Raw genomic sequence first — 18,564 nt, forward strand, 5'->3', positions numbered from 1 at the left:
GCCTGCCAGCAGAATACAGCGTTTTTAGTCATTTTCACGGATTCGTATGAATGGGGGTCGTTTTGACAACGGTGTCGTCTGTACGCGGAACACTCAAAGGAAAAACGTCTCCGTTTTAAGCATATCGTTGTCGTGTAAACGTACCCTTATATTACATCTTGTTAAAAGAGGCATAATAGGTCCCCTTTAACAAAAGTAAATGTGAAATAAAAACACATTTGCTAAAGCAACCATGCCATTTTAGCTGCTTCTACACGTTTCACTAGTGCAATGCTGTACCAGGTGAGATTCAGAGCAAGTTTACTATTTCAAAAAGACAAACATTTGGAGCTGGTTATGTGATAGAAACATCAAAATGTATTATTTTACAAATCATGCATTATATTTGAGGTCACAACATAGTACTGTGCAAGGAACCATGTGAAAATAAGTCATTATTAATCAATATTTTGTGTGAAAAGGAATAAAAGTTGTTGGTGTTTTACCGCCACTAGTGTTAGTTTCAGCTGGAAACTGCAGTGAATGTCCAGGTGTGTTTTTGGAGTTCTGCTAAATGTGGTTAGAGGCACGTTTTTCAATGAGCCTGGGTTGGTTGTAGCAGTAGATCATTCCTCTGAAACGTCCCTTATGGCCTTCATTATCAGCATTGAGAAGCTTCTTCTTCATACTTCTTGAAACTATACTTTAGAAGACTTACTAGCTTCATTACAAGCTACTAATAAAACGTAGATAACTACATTGAAGGGGCCAATTTTCAGGGCAAATTATCAGATAATATTATTTAGTTAAAATTCTTTTGGCAACAAAATCTGTAAGAATATCTAGTAGTCTAACAGCATCAAAATTAATATAAACTAATCAAATTAAACAACAATGTAATTTTTATACACTACCGTTCAAAAGTTTGGGGGTTAGTAAGAGTTTTTAAAAATGAATTATTTTATTCAGCTAGGATGCATTAAATTGATCAAAAGTGACATAATATCTATACATCAAAGAATCCTGAAAAAATGATCACGGTTTTCACAAAAATATTAAGCAGCACAACTGTTTTCTTGAGCGGCAAATCAGCATATTAGAATGATTTCTGAAGGATCATGTGACACTGAAGACTGGAGTAATGATGCTGAAAATACAGCTTTGATCACAGGAATAAATTAAAATTAAAAAAACTATTCAAATAGAAAACAGTTATCTTAAATTGTAATAATATTTCACAATATTACTGTATTTTTGATCAAATACATGCAGCCTTTGTTCTAAAACATCAAAAAATCTTACTGACCCCACACTTTTAAACTGTAGTGTAAATGAATCTACAAAACAATCAGTGATATTAACAAAATATTAATTACTAAATATATATTATACTGATAACTAAATATTGCTAAAAATAATCAGATATCACTACAACTTATATGTGCATCTCTGAGTCGGTTTTTGATCTATTTTGATTAAAAGAACCGTCCAAATTACTTGAGTTATTTATAGAGAGAAATATTCAAGTTTGACTCACTTGGTTGTAAGACTGTGCAAAATAAGAGGGGAAAAAAAGCACTGTTTTGAAAACTGCTAAGCTATTTTCGCACTACTGAAAAATGTATTGAAGTTGTAGCATTTCTGTTTTTAGTAAGTTACACCCCAGCACTGTCCAGTTCATCGTTGTCCAGAGCTTGGGTTTCTTTTATGAGTTTACCATGCAGCATTTTCTGTGGAGGTTTTATTTTAGACATTGCATTTATGTCCCACAGCTGTGTTCTGTCGGCATGAAGATCGTGAGACACCATCCTGCCATTGTGCTTCCAGAAAGCTTCAGCTCTTAAACGTACATGTGTGCATTAGAAAAGAAGAATACTCTATCAAAGCTTCTCACTGTGACTTTCGATACCGTGTCCATTGTACAGTGTTGGTCTTGCTTCGCTTGTGTTGAATAGACGTGTTTCTGTTTGTGGAGCACTAACACAAGGAGGCTTTTCTGTGAATTGTCCAATAGGTGAGTGGGACAGAGACTCTGAAAGGACGGCCGGCAAAGCCAGTGAAGGTGGCGGAAAGTGACATAGATGTGAGTATAGAGGACAAATCAGTGCCTTCACTTCAGAATTAAAATTTTCTGATAATTTACTCTCCCCCATGTCATCCAAGATGTTTATGTCTTTCTTTCTTCAGTCAAAAAAGAAATTTCGTTTCTTGAGGAAAACATTCCAGGATTTTTCTCCATATAGTGGACTTCACCGGCGTACAACAGGTTGAAGGTCCAAATGTCAGTTTCAGTGCAGCTTCAAAGGGCTCTACACGATCCCAGACGATATAAGGGTCTTATCTAGCGAAATGATCGGCCATTTTCTAAAAAAAAATAATAATGCGTAATGCGTGGCGCATCACAGAGATTTTTTTTTTTATTATTATTTTTTTTATAGAAAATGACTGATCGTTTCGCTAGATAAGGCCCTTATTCCTCGTCTAAGATCGTGTAGAGCACATTGAAGCTGCACTGAAACTGACATTTGGACCTATATGGAGAAAAATCCTGAAATGTTTTCCTCAGAAACCTTAATTTCTTTTTGACTGAAGAAAGAAAGACATAAACATCTTGGATGACATGGGAGTAAATTATCAGGAAATTTTAATTCTGAAGTGAACTAATCCTTTAACTCTTTCCCTGCCAGCATTTTCTTTTTAAAAAGTTGCCAGCCAGTGCCAGCATTTTTGATCATTTTCACAAAACTTGTTGTACGAATACTTGAATGAACACTTGAATGTAAGTAAGTTTCATCAAAAAGCAACATTTTGAGCAAAAAGATGAAAAATATTCAGTTTTTGTCAAGGACTACATCCGGATCAGATTCAGAACAATGATCATAACATAGATTGAATAGATCGAGTCCATCAACACCCTTAAAGCTTCACAGTCCTGTACCTCTTTGTGGGTTCGACTTTTCATTCAGTATTGTTAGGCAGTTTTGATTTATATGCTGTTGAATGTTTGACAAGTGCGTAAGCAATGCTTCTATCTCTTGTTTCTGCTTCTTATTCGCTTGTTATTGGATTTGGAGATTCTGTATTCTTTCAGAAGATGTGTAATAGCACCTCCTACCGTATAACACTGAAAACATGGATTGCTGGAAAATTCGAGACAGCGATAGCTGCAGGTCGGAGTAATGGGCATGCCGAAAAATATAGGGGCGTGGCAAAAGGTATACAATGCTACAATAGAAACTAACCCCTAACCCTACTGTTAACACACTTAACAGGCAGCTTTCACGACCAATTGTAAAGACCTTTCGGCACGCCCCTACTTTTCGATATGACCAATTACAATTACTCTGACCTGCAGACACCCACACTTGGAAAATTCCGTCAATGGTGGGGAAGCGTTGCGTCATAAATGACGGAAAATTCCATCAGTGGCTGGGAAAGAATTAATTATCTGCTATCCTGTGTTGCTATGCACAAAATAACATGGTTCCCTTTCATGGGAACATCGACGCTGCATCGATACGCATTGGGATCACCTCTGCATATCAATGCAGCGTCTCGTTCCCTATTCAGGGAACCAGGGTTACAGACATAACCCGAGACGTTCCCTTTCATGGGAACATTGACGCTGCGTCGATACGCAGAGGTGATCCCAATGCGTATCGACGCAGTGTCTCGTTCCCTATTCGGGGAACCAGGGTTACAGACGTAACCCTGAGACGTTTTGCATTATTTAGCTATTTTTCCTGGTCTGAACTGGTCCATAAAGCTCTGTTTCCTACTGCAGGTGACACTGAGTCGACTCTGTGAACAAGACAAAATACTGCAAGAGCTTGAGTTCAGACTCAGTGGCCTTAAGGATGATAAGGTGAGGCAAAATTTCTAAAGAAAAGTACATCGTTTTTACTTTAGTCTTGTTATTATAGATATGTCAATATTAATATATGTTGCTCTTTTTTCTAGGACAAGCTTGAGTCTGTTCTGGATGTGTCTCACCAGCAGATGGAGCAGTACAAGGATCAGCCAGCTCACACTGAGAAGATCGCCTACCAGCAGCGACTCCTTCAAGAGGACCTGGTGCATATTCGAGCAGACATTTCTAGAGTGTCAACGGCAAGTATAATACAGTAGACCTACAGTGCTTCCTATCTCCATTAATTCATATTTATCTGAAATTAATACATTCATGATTACAGGACATGAAGATTTTAGAAAAACAATTTCAGTGTTTGTAGTGTTCTGTATGTTAATGGTACACTATGTAACTTTTGTCCCCCTAGTGGTTAAAAAACAAAATTTTTTGCAGAAGAACATTGTTTTGGTTGTGCTTCGGCTCTGCTGGCTATGCAAATGAATATGGTTATCCTACTGCTTATAAAACATGCACTACTAGATGTAAGAAATATAACCAGTTTAGATGGAAAGGATCTCAAGCTGACTAGCTGAAGACGTTACTGTAGCTTTACCCATTAATAGACACGGTACTTGCTTGAAAATAAATTCCAGCACAGCACTACAACAACCATAATGAAACGACCCTTCACAATAAGTAATGCTTTACAATGAACTCTGTTAGAGAGCTACATATGGTAATTTATCTGTTCAATAAAATACCTTATTCACCTGTTGAGTAATAAAAACGCCATCTCTACGTCGCTTTTACAACATTTCGAATCCCTCAGTTCTCACCATTTCCGAAAAGCCAAGCCAATGTTGATTCTTGTTTTATTACGAGCTCTGTCTCGTTCTCTTTTTGCCAGCAGACTCTCCTCTGTTCGGTGTTTGTTTAAAACGGGTGATTCTCTGGAGGTTGGAGATTTAGCTGCTTCATGTCAACTTTTCTCACTCGTTGTGACGACTAAACTCTGCCACTCTCACACCAGACATCAAAATAGCCGGTTAATGTATAAATTTATTCGCAATAAATGTTTTGCTGGTATAGAAAAAGCTTTGATGTATTTGTATTGTTCAGGAGATGGAGAGAGCGTGGGACGACTACAGCAAACTGGAGCAGTCAGTTGAACAGCTGAGGGACGTCCTGCAGACCCAGATGAACCTCTGCACATCACCTCAGGTCTTTTTTGTTTTTCTCTCCATTTCTTAATCCTCTTTTTTTTGCTGACATATTTTGCTATCATGTTGTTCTCTCATACATTTGATTAGCTGTCTTATTAGAATTGTTTAATTAGTATTTTAATATAAAAAGGCACATTTGCTAACATATGAAGTCAGCTTTAGCCAGATTCAGTGTTATTTTAGTATCATTGATATGCTATTATAGTTTATTAATATTTAAATAGATTTTATTTTTAGATTTTCTGTTTTCATTTTAATTTTAGGTTAAAGTTTTAGTCATTTTCATTAGTTTTTGTTTTAAAATGTCTATATAGTTCTTTATAAGTTTTTTTAGTTTTAGTTATTTTAGTACTTTAACCTAAACTAAACGAAAAAAAAATAAAAAATTAGCCTTGGCAGATAGCTGAAATAAAAGCTGTTTTTTTAATATATTTATTTCAGTTAATATTTATTTTAATTTTAAATTTTTTATGGTTTTACTTAATGATAACCCTGGCTAGAATGTAAATAAGATATGAAGAAATAAGATTGAATGTGTGTGTTTGTTTGTGTTCCCAGGAGAAGAATCAGTTGAGGAGGGAGCTCTGGAGGATAGAGGATGTGATGACTGGACTCAGCTCCACCAAAGAAACCTTCAAAATCACCATAGACTCAGTGAAGAACCCAGGTAAGTTAATAAACATACTACAGAACTTCTTTTTAATATACTAGAACATCGGTATATGACTCTTACTTGTGTGCTTATGCATGTTTGTGTCTAGAGAGAAAACTTGTGCCTTCAGTGACAGAGTCAGCAGTGCCTTCTCGGTGCATGACCCCATCTGCAGCTGAGGTGCGGTCACCCCAACGCAGTCTTACCTCCAGTCCGTTATCACTGCCCCTGGACAATGAATTTCTTCAGCATCCTCATCCTGTGCCAAAATGGGTATGTGAGACTGTACTGGTACTGTTCTGTAAGTTACAAAAGGCCCTTGCTAAAGTGCGTAGTATTGGTTTTCAGGAAGAGGATGACGCTCCACCCAGACCGCCTTTGCCTCTTTACTATGATGAGGACACACCTCCTGTTGTCCCTCCCCTACCTAAAGAAACATCGGTCATCAGACACACTTCTGTGCGTGGCCTCAAGAGACAGTCTGATGAGAGGAAACGTGACCGGGAAAGCAGCTACATTAACGGGGATTGCAGGGTAATTTGTACTCACCCTTGTGAAGTTCATTGTTATTTAAGTTTATTATAAGTTTATTGTCATCAGTGTTATTGTTGTTTACTTAAACTATTAATAGTCATTTTCTGTAAAATACAAATATTAGATGAGAAACTTAACCTTGAAAAATATAAAGGAAAATTAGAAATGTTGCATTAGCAACAACTAAACTTACTAATACAAAAACTGAAATAAAAATAAATTAAAGCTAAGCTAATATTTTTAAAAAATAATAATAATAAAATGACAAAAAATTGCTAAATTTTAAACTAAAATATAAAAAAGTTTTATTCAAAATATTAATAAATACTAACTATAATAGTATATAAATATTACTAAAATAACACTGATTGTCATTCGTCTTACTGAACCCCACATGTACAAAAAAAGAATAAAATGTAGTTCAATCATAACAACTCTTTGAATAGTTTTAGTTGATGTATTTTGTTTAAGTGGACTAGATCTGCTACGCTGCTGCTGCTGCTGTTGAGCAAGTATGGACTTGCGACTGCTAATAGATACACAGACACACTGCTGTGAGCATGTAAGATATGCTGCTGCTGCATAAATAGACATAAATCAAATCCCACAGCAGATCTAGGCAGGTGGAGCTGGGGAGGTGGAGGGTTTCAGAGGAACTCTGATAGCGCTGCAAGACTAGCTCACAGCAAACGATAAACCAGACTATTTAAATGTTGAGCAAGCAATCTCATTGGCTACAGGATCAGCAGAGGCCAGTCAGCATGTGTCATGCGGTAATGGAATGATTGGTTCTGATTTAACCTTTTTTAATCAGCCTGCGCCCTCTAGAGTTTCATGACTGTACTAAATATTTATTGAATAGTTGAATTACCTTATACTTACCTTATACACCTAGCATCTATGTGACCATAACACTTTAGTCTTTGTGTTGTGATTGATTGCTCGACATTTCGGATGAAATAAAATGTTTGGGCTATAGGTGGAACTGCGGTCCTACCTGAGTGAACCAGAACTTCCTGGAAGTGGACAAGGAACAGATCAGGTGGACCCAGGCTACCTGACTCTCCAAAGAAGAGGTGAAATATTATTACAGCTGTTGATCATACGGGTTATCTCCAAGACACATCATGTTTATAGGGGTAAAATGGCATTTAACCAATTTTAATGCTAGTGTACTTGAAAATAATTAGTTTTTGTGATCACTTAGGTCTGTCAGGCTCCTCGTCCAGAATAAACCAGTACGGTGTGGCCTTCTGCTCACAGAGGAGAGGAGATTCAGTGTTATCCACAATGGTGAGCAACAGATTTCTATAAAAACAACACACTTCTATTTATTTATTTATTTATTCACTTATATATATATATAAACGCAAATATTCGCTTCATTCAAGTGCTTTTAAACCATTCAAGCACGATAAGATGCAAAAAAGAACTCAAATCTGTACTGTCGCGCTGGCCATATTGGGTTCTCTTTTGCGCTTAAACAGACAAAAACACACAAAAGTATGCCAAAATGCCGGCTTTGTCAAGTATCCTCATAAGCACAGTCTTAAATGAGTTAAATAAAGTCTTAAATGACCATAAAAAGTTGAGGACATCAGATGTGTATCACATCCGCGTCATGATTAGAGTCAGGTCTTAAAGTGACAGCAGCATAATAAACCTGCTGTTGTGATGTCTGTTATTAATGTTAATCAAAGAACAAAAGGCAAAGAGACTTTTGTAGCTTTAAGAAGGATTAATCTATATTTAATTTATAATTTATGCAGTTTCACTTTCATATTCATATTAAAGACTGTGAAGTGTTTGATAACTTTATTCAAATATTTAAAATATACTGTCTTTATGTTGTTTCTACATTAATTTGGAGATTAAATATGAAATTATTACAATATAAAAATATCTTCAGAACTTTAATGTTAGGTGCGATTAATTACAGAAAAATGTGCAATTAATTAGTTATTTTTTTAATCGATTGACAGCACTAATATATATATATATATATATATACACACACACACACACACACACACACCTTTGAAAAGGCCAGAGCTAGAATTATTCAGGCATCAAAATATGTTCACTCTTCTTTCCTGTCTCCTGTAGGAGAGACCAAAGAGTGCCTTGGAGCGTCTGTGCTCGGGAGAGTCTCAGCCGGATCAGCAGCCGCAGAGAGGGAGGATGAGTGTGGAGGAGCAGCTGGAGAGAATGAAAAGGCACCAGAGAGCTTTAGTGCGTGAGCGCAAACGTAACTTGAGTCAGGGTGAGCGACAGCCCGTCGGCTCCCGCGCCTCCACTCGACCTGTCAGCTCTGACCCAGGATCCGTACGTTACTCCCTACCCAATAAACACAGGGACCCTCGCTATGGCCCTCCCCCATAAGGCCACAAAACACAAAGCTAACATGCTAACACACGTTTTACCCCATGAACAAAGCACAGCTTTACATTAACAAGCCGTGGGTGGGACGGGGCCGTGCTGAGGGTGTGTTTAGGGATTGGCCAGAATGTGGACAGACACATGGAGTGATTACAGTCCTGCAGTGGACTCCTGGCTTCTCCTGCACAGACTTGTGAATATTCGAACGTGAAGAGAAAAAGATAACACTTTCCCTGACTGCCTTTCTGATCTCTCACAATGGATTTTAGAACATTTTTATGCCCGTTTTCTCAAATGTTAATTCACTAAATTATTTATTAAATAATCTAAATATATTTTCTGATATAATTTGTAAAGCTATATTTTGTATGAACATAATACGGTGGGAATTACTGACCCTGCTGCCTCGTATTAACAACAAATTAATTATTGTTGGTAATTAACTGGGTATGCTATGAAGGTATTTCTGTGTGCAATTATTCTTAATCCTCATCTCCTATAGAAGAATAAATCAGTGAAGTGCCTCTTCATTCTAACCTGAACATCAGTGTCACAACATCCAGCTTCAGCTGAAACACTCTGAGAATGATTTCAAATTAAACTATGGAGTGCAACCAGTTTTTCTCCCACTTTTTAAGCGGCTTTGGTTCCGGAAGTATTTTTCCCATTCATTTTTAAACCGTCTACGTTAAAGAGTTATAAGCCATGGACCAAACCAAGTAGCTGCGAAGTGAATCACCACATTACAAACTTTGATTTGAAGCAAAAACAACAACAAAATCTGACAAAAACACAAAGATACTTTACCAAGGCTTTAATAAGGGAAAGAACTACAATCCCATGAAGCATTGCAAATGACAATCAAATTATATATATTTATTTATAATTTTATATATATTTTTATAAGGAGTTTAAGCGCAAAGGGACAATTTAATTACGTCATTTGGCCAATTTTTGGCACAATTTGCTTATTACAATCCTCTGAATGATGGAGATTTCTTTGCACAATCATGGGTAATGTAGTTTTGCACCATGAATTCTGCCGTTAAACATGATTAGTTAAAAAATACATTGAAATAACCTGGGCTGATGGCTTCGACAAAAGCATATACAATTGATTATCAACCTCATAGCTAACAGTAGGTTTGTCTTTAACAGATTATTAGTTATTGTTAAAAAATCAATTCCCCTATGGAGAAAATGAATGGGAGTTTTACTTCTGGAATCCGACTGTTGAACTCTATTGCCCATAAATAACATTTCTGAGCTTGCACTCATTTAGTCAATTTCTTTGTTTGCTAATTGCTAATGGTTGAAAAAAGCAACAACTAGGACCATTGTGTCTTGATTAGCAAGCATTATTCGGTGGGTCAAAAAGAGTGTTTGGCCCAATCAAATACTTAACCACCTTTCAATTTATTGCAATCAGAGTAATCAGCAGGAGCTGACTGATATTTGGGTTTTCTTTGCTCAAAATCACCTTTGTCTTTTTTAAATCATGCTGCATTCAAAGGTATTTTTGTTGCTTGCTTGCTCTGACTTTTCAATTAATGATTGATTACTTCAGTCGCATTTTTGCATTCAATCGTATTTCCCAACTGAATTCGGGAAAATAATTTCCAATCAAGCACTTAATTCAATTGAGAACCACTGCAATACTCGGCTCACGTATTTTCGTGAGTCACACTGCCCACTGCCCTATTGTTGTGATTCATGGGACAATTGACACTATTCAGATGTTATTTATGAAAAAACATTTATCATTCATTTATAACTGCTGTCAGCCATATGTCTGACAATGAGAAATAAATGGCTAATGATTTTCATACTACAGCAGTTATACATACATTCAACAGTTTAGTTTGAGTTATCTTAAGGAAAATATCGTTTCAATCAACTAACACTAATTTCAGTTTGGCTCACTCAATGAACATTTAAAAAGTTCACTCACTTCTCTATAAATCATGGTAATGTTTAATGTTTTTTTAACTAACAGCTGCCAACGAGAGGTGTTACTAACCCTAAACTTCAAGTTACTAACCCTAACTTGGCTTCATTATCAATTTGATTCAAACTTTCCTCTAAACCATTAAAATCCCCTATACATGAATGTCTCTGTAGATATTTGGCTGAATTTTCTTCTTTGAAGACTCCATGAAATAAAAATCGCAGTTTGTCTGTTAGCTTTAAAGGGGTGGTTGATTATGATTCCACTTTTTTAAACTTTAGTTAGCGTGTAATGTTGCTGTTTGAACATAAACAACATCTGCAAAGTTACGACGCTCACAGTTCAATGCAAAGGGAGATATTTTCTTTTACAGAATTCGCTGTTTAAGGACTACAACAAACGGCTGGTAGGGACTACAACGAGCTTCTTCCCGGGTTGGTGACATCACTAACCCTAAAATTTACATAAACTCTGCCCCCGAGTATACGCAACAAAGGGGGCGAGGCCATGTTGGAGATTCTCCAGCTTTGTTGTTGTTGAGCAACCAAAGCGCAAGCTGTTAAAGCTCCGCCCTCTTCTGGAAAAGGGGGGTGGGAGCAGCAGCTCATTTGCATTTAAAGGGACACACACGAAAACGGCGTGTTTTTGCTCACACCCGAATAGGGGCAAATTTGACAAGCTATAATAAATGACCTGTGGGGTATTTTGAGCTGAAACTTCACAGACACATCCTGGGGACACCAGAGACTTATATTACATCTTGTAAAAGTATAATAGGTCCCCTTTAAGGCCATCTATGTATTAGTGCACTCTTAAATGTACAATCTACAGGACAGAAAACTGCACTCATTACGGCATTTCATGGAGTCTTTAACCACATCAGCAACTTCATCACTGTTAACCTGTTTGTCAGAAGGCAAAAAGAACCATTATTAAATCAAAACAGAACTGTGATAACAGCAGACTAACTGTAAGACAAATATAATATTGTTGTGTACATCAATCCAACAACGTCTGAATTTTGAGGTTTGCTCTAAAGGCGCAAATAAACAGAGGAAATTGTCTAAATACTTTGTTTTTCATTGCAGTTAACTGACAACTGAGTTGTAGATGGTATCCTCTAAGTTGTTAAGTAAAAATGAATGGATGGTTTTGCATGATTGTTTAATTGTTCGAGTTGATTGTAAGCTGTTATGCATGGCTAGATGTGTTCAACTACAAAATTCTACAGCATGTTGTAATTTGGTGATGGGTTTGATTTGTAACAGTGACACAATTGTCTAATGCCTGTAAGTAATAACTGTTTTTTCCCCTCTTATTTTCCTGTCTCTTCAGGCTTAAATTTAAGTGCAGGAGAAACTACAAAAACATAAAAATGGCTGCCAGACAGACTTTTAGTTACTCTCTTTTGACAAACTGCCAACTAAAGACATTTCAAACAGTTGATCTGCCAACCATTTATAATTTCACAATTGATATCAGCTCCCTTGATATGGCAAGGATATTGTGTGTCTGACCCATATTAGGTTTTAAATCCAGGATCAAGGCTCATTTACAGAGGAGCTGTAGTGCGTGTTGCCTAAATGTTGTATATTGTTGTCTTCGCCCTAGTAGGGATGGGATAAAGTCATTGATTTGCAGCGACCGAAACGGACCTTACTCACCGAAACACAACGGCCGGTATCTGATGAATGGCTGACGGTTGAGGCCCGACCAATGAGCGAACAGGAGCTGGAGACTGTGGACTTTGAGTTCGATCTTACCCGAGAGGTATAGTCAAATTTTAGTGATGTTTGCTAACATTCAGTGCTTAAAATCATGTTTAAAATCACCTGATTCAACAGTTCAATCCTTCCAAATTGGATTTTAACCCTGTATAGACACTGACTTAAGAAATAATAGTCAGTAGTTTTTTTTTTTTTAATGGAACAGTTTATTGAACCTTTAGACAAAATATAAAAAAAAAAAAAGTTTGCATATGTGTTTTTTGTTGAGTATCATATTTGATAGATCAGGCTTCTATGGCCGATACAGTGGGAATACGGAGCTCACACTCGATGAGGAAAAAAAACACCTCAGTTTTATTCAGATGCCCAAACTAAGTAAGAATATGTAATTTGGTGCATTTGCTGATATTTATGATATTCAAAAAGAAAATGAAATTCTGATAACTTGTAATGCAAATCAATGAGATTTTTATAACAGTACAGCAGACTACTTACATAAAATGCATATAAATATCAGTTATCTATATCTCCTAATAATGTCTTAGAAAAATTATATATATATATAAACATATAATGTAATGCAAACCATGATGATTCAGAGATTTCTCAATAAACGTTTCTCAAAAGCTTGATGTATATTTGAGATAATTTAACATGATTTTTCTAAAAAATTATCTATAGGCAATCAAGTTTCTTCAGTCCAGTAAAAGTTCATTTTGAAATATTACTAACAATATAAGTTATTTTTATGTTTTCTTTATAAAAAATAAGTAAACATTTCAAAGCAAAAGGACTCATGAACCATGACCTGAAAGATGTTTTTGGTATTATATACTAAAAGAGCTTTTATTTGCTAAAAAAGCATAAACTATCAATCATCTGACAGACAGTATTTGGTAGATTGTGTACAACGAGTTTGTCAGTCAAGTTTTGATCATGTTTATAATTTAGAAGCCTTGGAAATGTTTTAAAAGTAATGCGTTACAATCTTGTGTTACTCCCTAAAAAGTAATTAATTGCATTACTTAGTTACTTTTTATGGAAAGTAATGTGTTACGTTACTTTGCGTTTTTCTCACCTGGGCTGGGCTTGCGTATTTGTCTTTTAATAACAAAAAAAGTTCAGTTTTGGCAAATTTAAAGGCCCTTTTACACCAAAAGTGAAATGAATAAGCCTCAGGCTGAAGGAAATGCACATTCACGTCTGTACAGTAGAGAGCGCAGTTCAAACAAACCTTTCAGCTGTGCTGCCATTCTGGATTAAAGAAGAAAAAGTTATCACTTTTACTAATGCAATAAAAACAGGTTACTTGTAATGCATTACCCCCAACACTGGTTATAGCTGAACTTGCCCCCTGTCCCACCTCAGCTGTCGACGCCGCAGAAGGTGCCCATCCCAAAGCGACTCATGGAAGTTGAGTCAGATGAAGACCTGACTCCAGAAGAGAAGGAGGCTCGTTCTCGTACCGTATCAAAGATAAAAAGCCTACTGTCTAAGTCGAGGTATGGTGGGAAAACAAGACATAAACAGATGTAAATGCACGATGTGCTTAGATGTTGAGTCTTCTATTGTGGCATTTCAGTGGGAAGTTTATGCCACAGTCTGTGGATGCAGAGCAGATAGATTTCACTGAGCTGGATAGTGCGCTGCAGCAGCAGGAGAGGATCATGAGTGTTCCTCGTGCTCTCGCCACAGAGGCCTTCATCAAGAGGAAGCAGGTCACAGGTGAGACATCCGGCATCGCTGGGAATAGTGAACATTTGATTATACACAATGTCTTCCTGATATTTTAAAGTAATTTTAATGTTTTGTTTTGCAGCAAACGCCATGTCTGACTGTTGAGAAGCTTTCTTGGGGATCCAAAGAACAATATTTTTTGTACCAAATATTTATAATTCACATTCAATCATTCAGGTTCTCCAATGTTCAGAACGTTTTATATGTTTTTATTCATTTTACTGGTAAATGCTTGGCCAGCTACACTGTTTTAATGTTCTAATATGGAAAATGTTTGATGTTGCATGTCATTTTTTGTTAAAAATGTACTTAATCGTTTGCAGTGTTATGTATTTTAAAAGTACCTTTGATTGTGAAATACTTTGATCCATTCTGCAAAACTCAAGAAAACTGTCATCTTCATGTTATTTGATTTAGCTTTAAAAATCATAATTTTCATACTCATGCTCTAAATAAAGTTTGTATTTCACAAGGTTATAATTATTTGTTACTTTTCATGTTTTTAAAACAGCGGTTCCAGATACACCATTATTCAACTTGAATTTCATAATTGTTTTCAGGCATGAGGTGTTGTATTTCCTAGTTTAACAACACTTTGTTTAACAAGAACATTTATATATATATATATATATATATAAATGCAGTGTATATATATATATATATAAATGCAGTGTGTATATATATATATATATATATATATATATATATACACACACACACACACGTGCTGTCAAATTGATTAATCGCAATTAATTTCATCTAAAATAAAAGCTTGTTTACATAGTGTGTGTGTATATATATATATATATATATAATATATATATTTATATATACACATTATGTAAACTTTTGTTAGATGCAATTAATCAATTTAACAGCACTAATATATACACATATACACACATAAGTGCTGTCAAATTAATCGCAATTAATCTCATCTAACAAGTTTGTTTACACGTGTATATTATGTGTCTGTATATATACATACACATTGTATAAGCATTATGTAAACAAACTTATGTTAGATGCAATTAATCGATTTGACAGCACTTTAACTGGAAAGTTCTAGTTTTTAAATCACAAAACAATTTTTACTCTTTATTGATATTCACACATTGACTTAATACACACAATTGACATTTTGTCTGCAAATGAATGCATCGCTGTTTCTTGATAACCTTAGTTTCTGCTCATCCTCATGTTTATATGAAATCTTAAGGGCTGAGTAGACAGACAGGATTTCGTTTCTTGTAGGAACTATTTCTTTAATTTGTACAGAAGAAACAGTTCTCAACAAGTTCAAGCAAGTCCAAATAACATGGCACTGACGTGATTACATTTAAAATTGAAAACCACAATTTCATCTTTTTTAAAGGAAATAAAAATGTGCTCTCACTCTCAATGAATTACTGTAACATTTTAGGAGATCAAGAAATTGCAAAAAAAACAACAAATAACAAAAAAGCCATTTATGTGGCTTTTACAAATGCCATTTTAAAAGTCTTTTTCTTGTCCTCTGAGTCTGTGTGCTCTTCCTGTTTCTTAAGCTCTGCCTTGGATGAAGGTGTTTTCTCTTCCTTCTGTGGTTCTGATGTTTGTTCACTGGCCTTTTCTGAACTGTCCGACTTCTCTGGCACAGCAGCGCTCAGACTCACAGCGGGTGGATCGGGCTGTGAAGAGGAAGCACAGCAGTTCACAACAAATCAACAAAACGTGCTCATCACTTATACTGTATATCCCTCAAAGCCACAGGCAAAGCTTACCCAGGAGTAATTCCCAATATGATAATCTCAATTTATCAACATTATTTCAACACACAGCTTATAAAGCCCAAAGTATCGTTCGCTTTTTACGCATACGCGAGGGTCAGCGTAATGCACCTGATGTGAATTTCGTCATCAAAAGAGTATGCGCACCGCCAGATTTTTGTAAGTGCAAGTCACACATGCACAATTAATTGTTTTTGTAGTTATTAGTTTATCCACAAGGTGGCAACCGTGCCCTGGGGGTGTCGATTCACAAGATAGTCAAAGACAGAACAGACCAGAACATGTGCAAGCTACAGCGACAATGGAGGCCTACATAGACGAGAGATTGTGTGAAGAGATTAGAAAGTGCCCTCATTTGTACAACTCTAGCATGAAAGAATACAAAGATGTTTACATAGGTTGTAACTCGTGGCGAGAGATTGCTCAAAACTGCGGATGCTTCGAGCAACTGTGTATAAGTCAAATGAAGTATGCTTTGCAAGCCTGTGCATTCGACTGTGGGCGTACACTAGCATATACCCAGGACATAAGAGAGTGTTCGGACCTCACTAAAGCCCAGGCCGACGTGTCTCCTGTTCCTCCCTGATATCTTCCCATCCAGACCCTGCTGATACTGGTGTTCCAGCTCTGCGTTAATCTTCTGATCCTCTGACCCTACAGACACACAATCAGATACAACAATATTACATCTTCAGTACAGACAATAAAAGGCCATCATACTTGTCAATATTTTCCCATAAAAATTTTTTATTGCTACAAATGTTTTATTGTACACCATATTTTATTTATTTTTATATATATATATATATATATATATATATATATATATATATATATATATATATATATATATATATATACACACATACATATATATATACACACACACACATATAAATATTTATATTCAAAGCAACAAAAAATTATATTTTATATATATATATATATATACATACATACATATATATGTATATGTTATATATTTTATTTTATATGTATAAATATATACTGTTATATAATATTTTATTTATTTATAAAAATATAAATTGTTTGATAAAAATATGACAAGTATGATGACTATGATGACTTTGATAAATTCAAACAATTTCCCATAACAATAATGTCTCCCTCATGGTTTGTTTCACACAGCGTATATCAATAAGAAACTTAATTAAGGTAGTTGTTTTATATTTTACAAGTGTACACTGCATTGTAACGTAGTCCTATGTGGTCAGTAAATGACAGAACTTTACCGGTGGTTGGTTTAAAGGTCAGAGTATGTTCTCTTAAGCTGCACTGTAAGGAAAAGGATATGTGGAGTACAGGATGTCATCTGATGCAGTCCCCATACAACCGGGGATTTTGAAGTGTCTCATCCAACACAATAGGAGACTGCAATCACTTTCCAGCAACCCTTCACTTCCACCCTAGAGACTCACCACTGCGGAAATGGGACGTTGACTTGTGATCCCCAATAACAAGGCGTCCAGTGTGCTCTTTCTGTCAATGCATGAAAACATTTGAAACAAGAATGTGTGATGTTCACTTTGTAATTAGATAACTGTTTGAAACAGTTGAAGTGACTTAATAACAGAAAGAAATTTACCTTTCCTGCTCCCATCAGCCTCAAAAACTTCTGCTTCCTTTCGTCTGTCCCTAAATCTGCTGATGTCCATTGTGTGGATCCGGTCTGCATTAACAGGTCAAAACAGATTCACATTAGTGTGTCAGAAAAGCACATACAATTAAAAATTATTTCTAATAATAAAAGTTTTTTTTAAACTATATATATATATATATATATAAAAATGACCTGTATCTATGAATGCAGAAAACGCTTAACAGATATCACCTGGAAATGAATTATCTGGTACAGTAGCTAGCTATGCAAAATCATTTATAGCCAATGCAAAGCGGAATAAAGTACCAAAAAGGCAGATAATACACTAGTAAAATGCATATGTAACTCCTTCGGCACACGACTAACATTTAAAAATAGTTGTAGCAGCACACTGCTAACAATCTGCTAACATTTTGGGTTCACCAAAATGTCAGATCAGCTGTAGTTAATTGAAAAATACATGATGATGGAAAACACATACTTCATCTGGAGATGCGGGTCGTTTTGTGCCTTTACATTTTTCGTCTGAAGAACTCATTTTCAAAGGTTTTGAACAACAGTAGTCAAATCAACATTGCTTGCGCCTGTCTGTCTGCTTCACCGTTTACTTAGCAGCTAGTAGCTATCTTGACCTGCGCGCAGTGCATCTTGGAAGTTGTAGTTATAACGACGCAAAATCGAGTCTCCTCTATTTTTAACCTAATGTTTTGTTTATTTGTTTTCAACCAACCAATATACCATATCCATAAATATAAACAGCATATTTGAAACCTGGTTTTTGGTCTTCAAAATATGAGCTGAAAACTTTTTTTACGTAGCCGATTGTAGCCTATTGCTATTCATTGTATGATGGGCTAATGTGTTTACGATCATGGGACTTGAACTGTATTATTTTTTAACGGACTTTTGGGGTGATTTTAGTATGTTATATGTAACGTATTATGTCTTTTCCGTTTTTTGCAGGCCTGTGTATCCATACATATGCCTACATTTAATTACTGGCCAACAAATTCACATGGTTAGAAACATTTTTAATTGTTTAGGAGGTTACTACTTTAAATTAACTTTGGTAGCCTATTTTTTTTTTTAGTAAATGGTAGGCTAAATGTTGAAAACATTTAGTTTTTAGGGTGAATATATTATAA

At 35.7% G+C, this 18,564-nt stretch overlaps 2 protein-coding genes across 16 annotated transcripts in view; one reads left to right on the forward strand and one right to left on the reverse strand.

Moving 5' to 3' along the window:
- The window catches only part of plekha7a (pleckstrin homology domain containing, family A member 7a), a 99,631-nt gene extending 85,122 nt beyond the window's left edge, over window positions 1–14,509 (forward strand). For 12 of the 15 annotated variants that reach the window (XM_051869914.1, XM_051869917.1, XM_051869915.1 and 9 more), the window contains 14 exons: window positions 1,994–2,062; window positions 3,764–3,844; window positions 3,940–4,089; window positions 4,949–5,050; window positions 5,611–5,719; window positions 5,814–5,977; window positions 6,053–6,238; window positions 7,218–7,314; window positions 7,446–7,531; window positions 8,345–8,563; window positions 12,180–12,335; window positions 13,661–13,794; window positions 13,875–14,017; window positions 14,112–14,509. In XM_051869914.1, the coding sequence (XP_051725874.1) occupies window positions 1,994–2,062; window positions 3,764–3,844; window positions 3,940–4,089; window positions 4,949–5,050; window positions 5,611–5,719; window positions 5,814–5,977; window positions 6,053–6,238; window positions 7,218–7,314; window positions 7,446–7,531; window positions 8,345–8,563; window positions 12,180–12,335; window positions 13,661–13,794; window positions 13,875–14,017; window positions 14,112–14,134 (1,719 nt within the window). In that variant the 3' untranslated portion in view covers window positions 14,135–14,509. The remainder of the gene's footprint in view (window positions 1–1,993; window positions 2,063–3,763; window positions 3,845–3,939; window positions 4,090–4,948; window positions 5,051–5,610; window positions 5,720–5,813; window positions 5,978–6,052; window positions 6,239–7,217; window positions 7,315–7,445; window positions 7,532–8,344; window positions 8,564–12,179; window positions 12,336–13,660; window positions 13,795–13,874; window positions 14,018–14,111) is intronic. The other 3 variants (XM_051869921.1, XM_051869922.1, XM_051869927.1) reach the window with 1 other exon arrangement.
- Window positions 14,510–15,114: 605 nt separating this feature from the next.
- c18h11orf58 (chromosome 18 C11orf58 homolog) lies at window positions 15,115–18,076 on the reverse strand. Its single transcript, XM_051869950.1, has 5 exons — window positions 17,901–18,076; window positions 17,405–17,488; window positions 17,238–17,298; window positions 16,343–16,452; window positions 15,115–15,699 (listed from the first exon to the last, which is right to left on the reverse strand). Exons 1-5 carry the CDS (start codon window positions 17,955–17,957, stop codon window positions 15,499–15,501), a joined length of 513 nt encoding a protein of 170 aa, XP_051725910.1. The 5' UTR covers window positions 17,958–18,076; the 3' UTR covers window positions 15,115–15,498.
- Window positions 18,077–18,564: the final 488 nt, after the last annotated feature.

The sequence above is a fragment of the Ctenopharyngodon idella genome, chromosome 18 (genome assembly GCF_019924925.1).
Source record: "Ctenopharyngodon idella isolate HZGC_01 chromosome 18, HZGC01, whole genome shotgun sequence".
NCBI classification, from domain to species: domain Eukaryota; kingdom Metazoa; phylum Chordata; class Actinopteri; order Cypriniformes; family Xenocyprididae; genus Ctenopharyngodon; species Ctenopharyngodon idella.

Bases quoted from the DNA above. Each gene is read 5' to 3' on its own strand.
- c18h11orf58 (XM_051869950.1), bottom strand. From the start codon at position 17,957: ATGAGTTCTTCAGACGAAAAATGTAAAGGCACAAAACGACCCGCATCT. The intron at 17,299-17,404 runs GTAAATTTCTTT...ATGCATTGACAG, and splicing joins GGCTGATGGGAGCAGGAAAG to AAAGAGCACACTGGACGCCT. The intron at 16,453-17,237 runs GTGAGTCTCTAG...GTGTGTCTGTAG, and splicing joins AACGTCCCATTTCCGCAGTG to GGTCAGAGGATCAGAAGATT.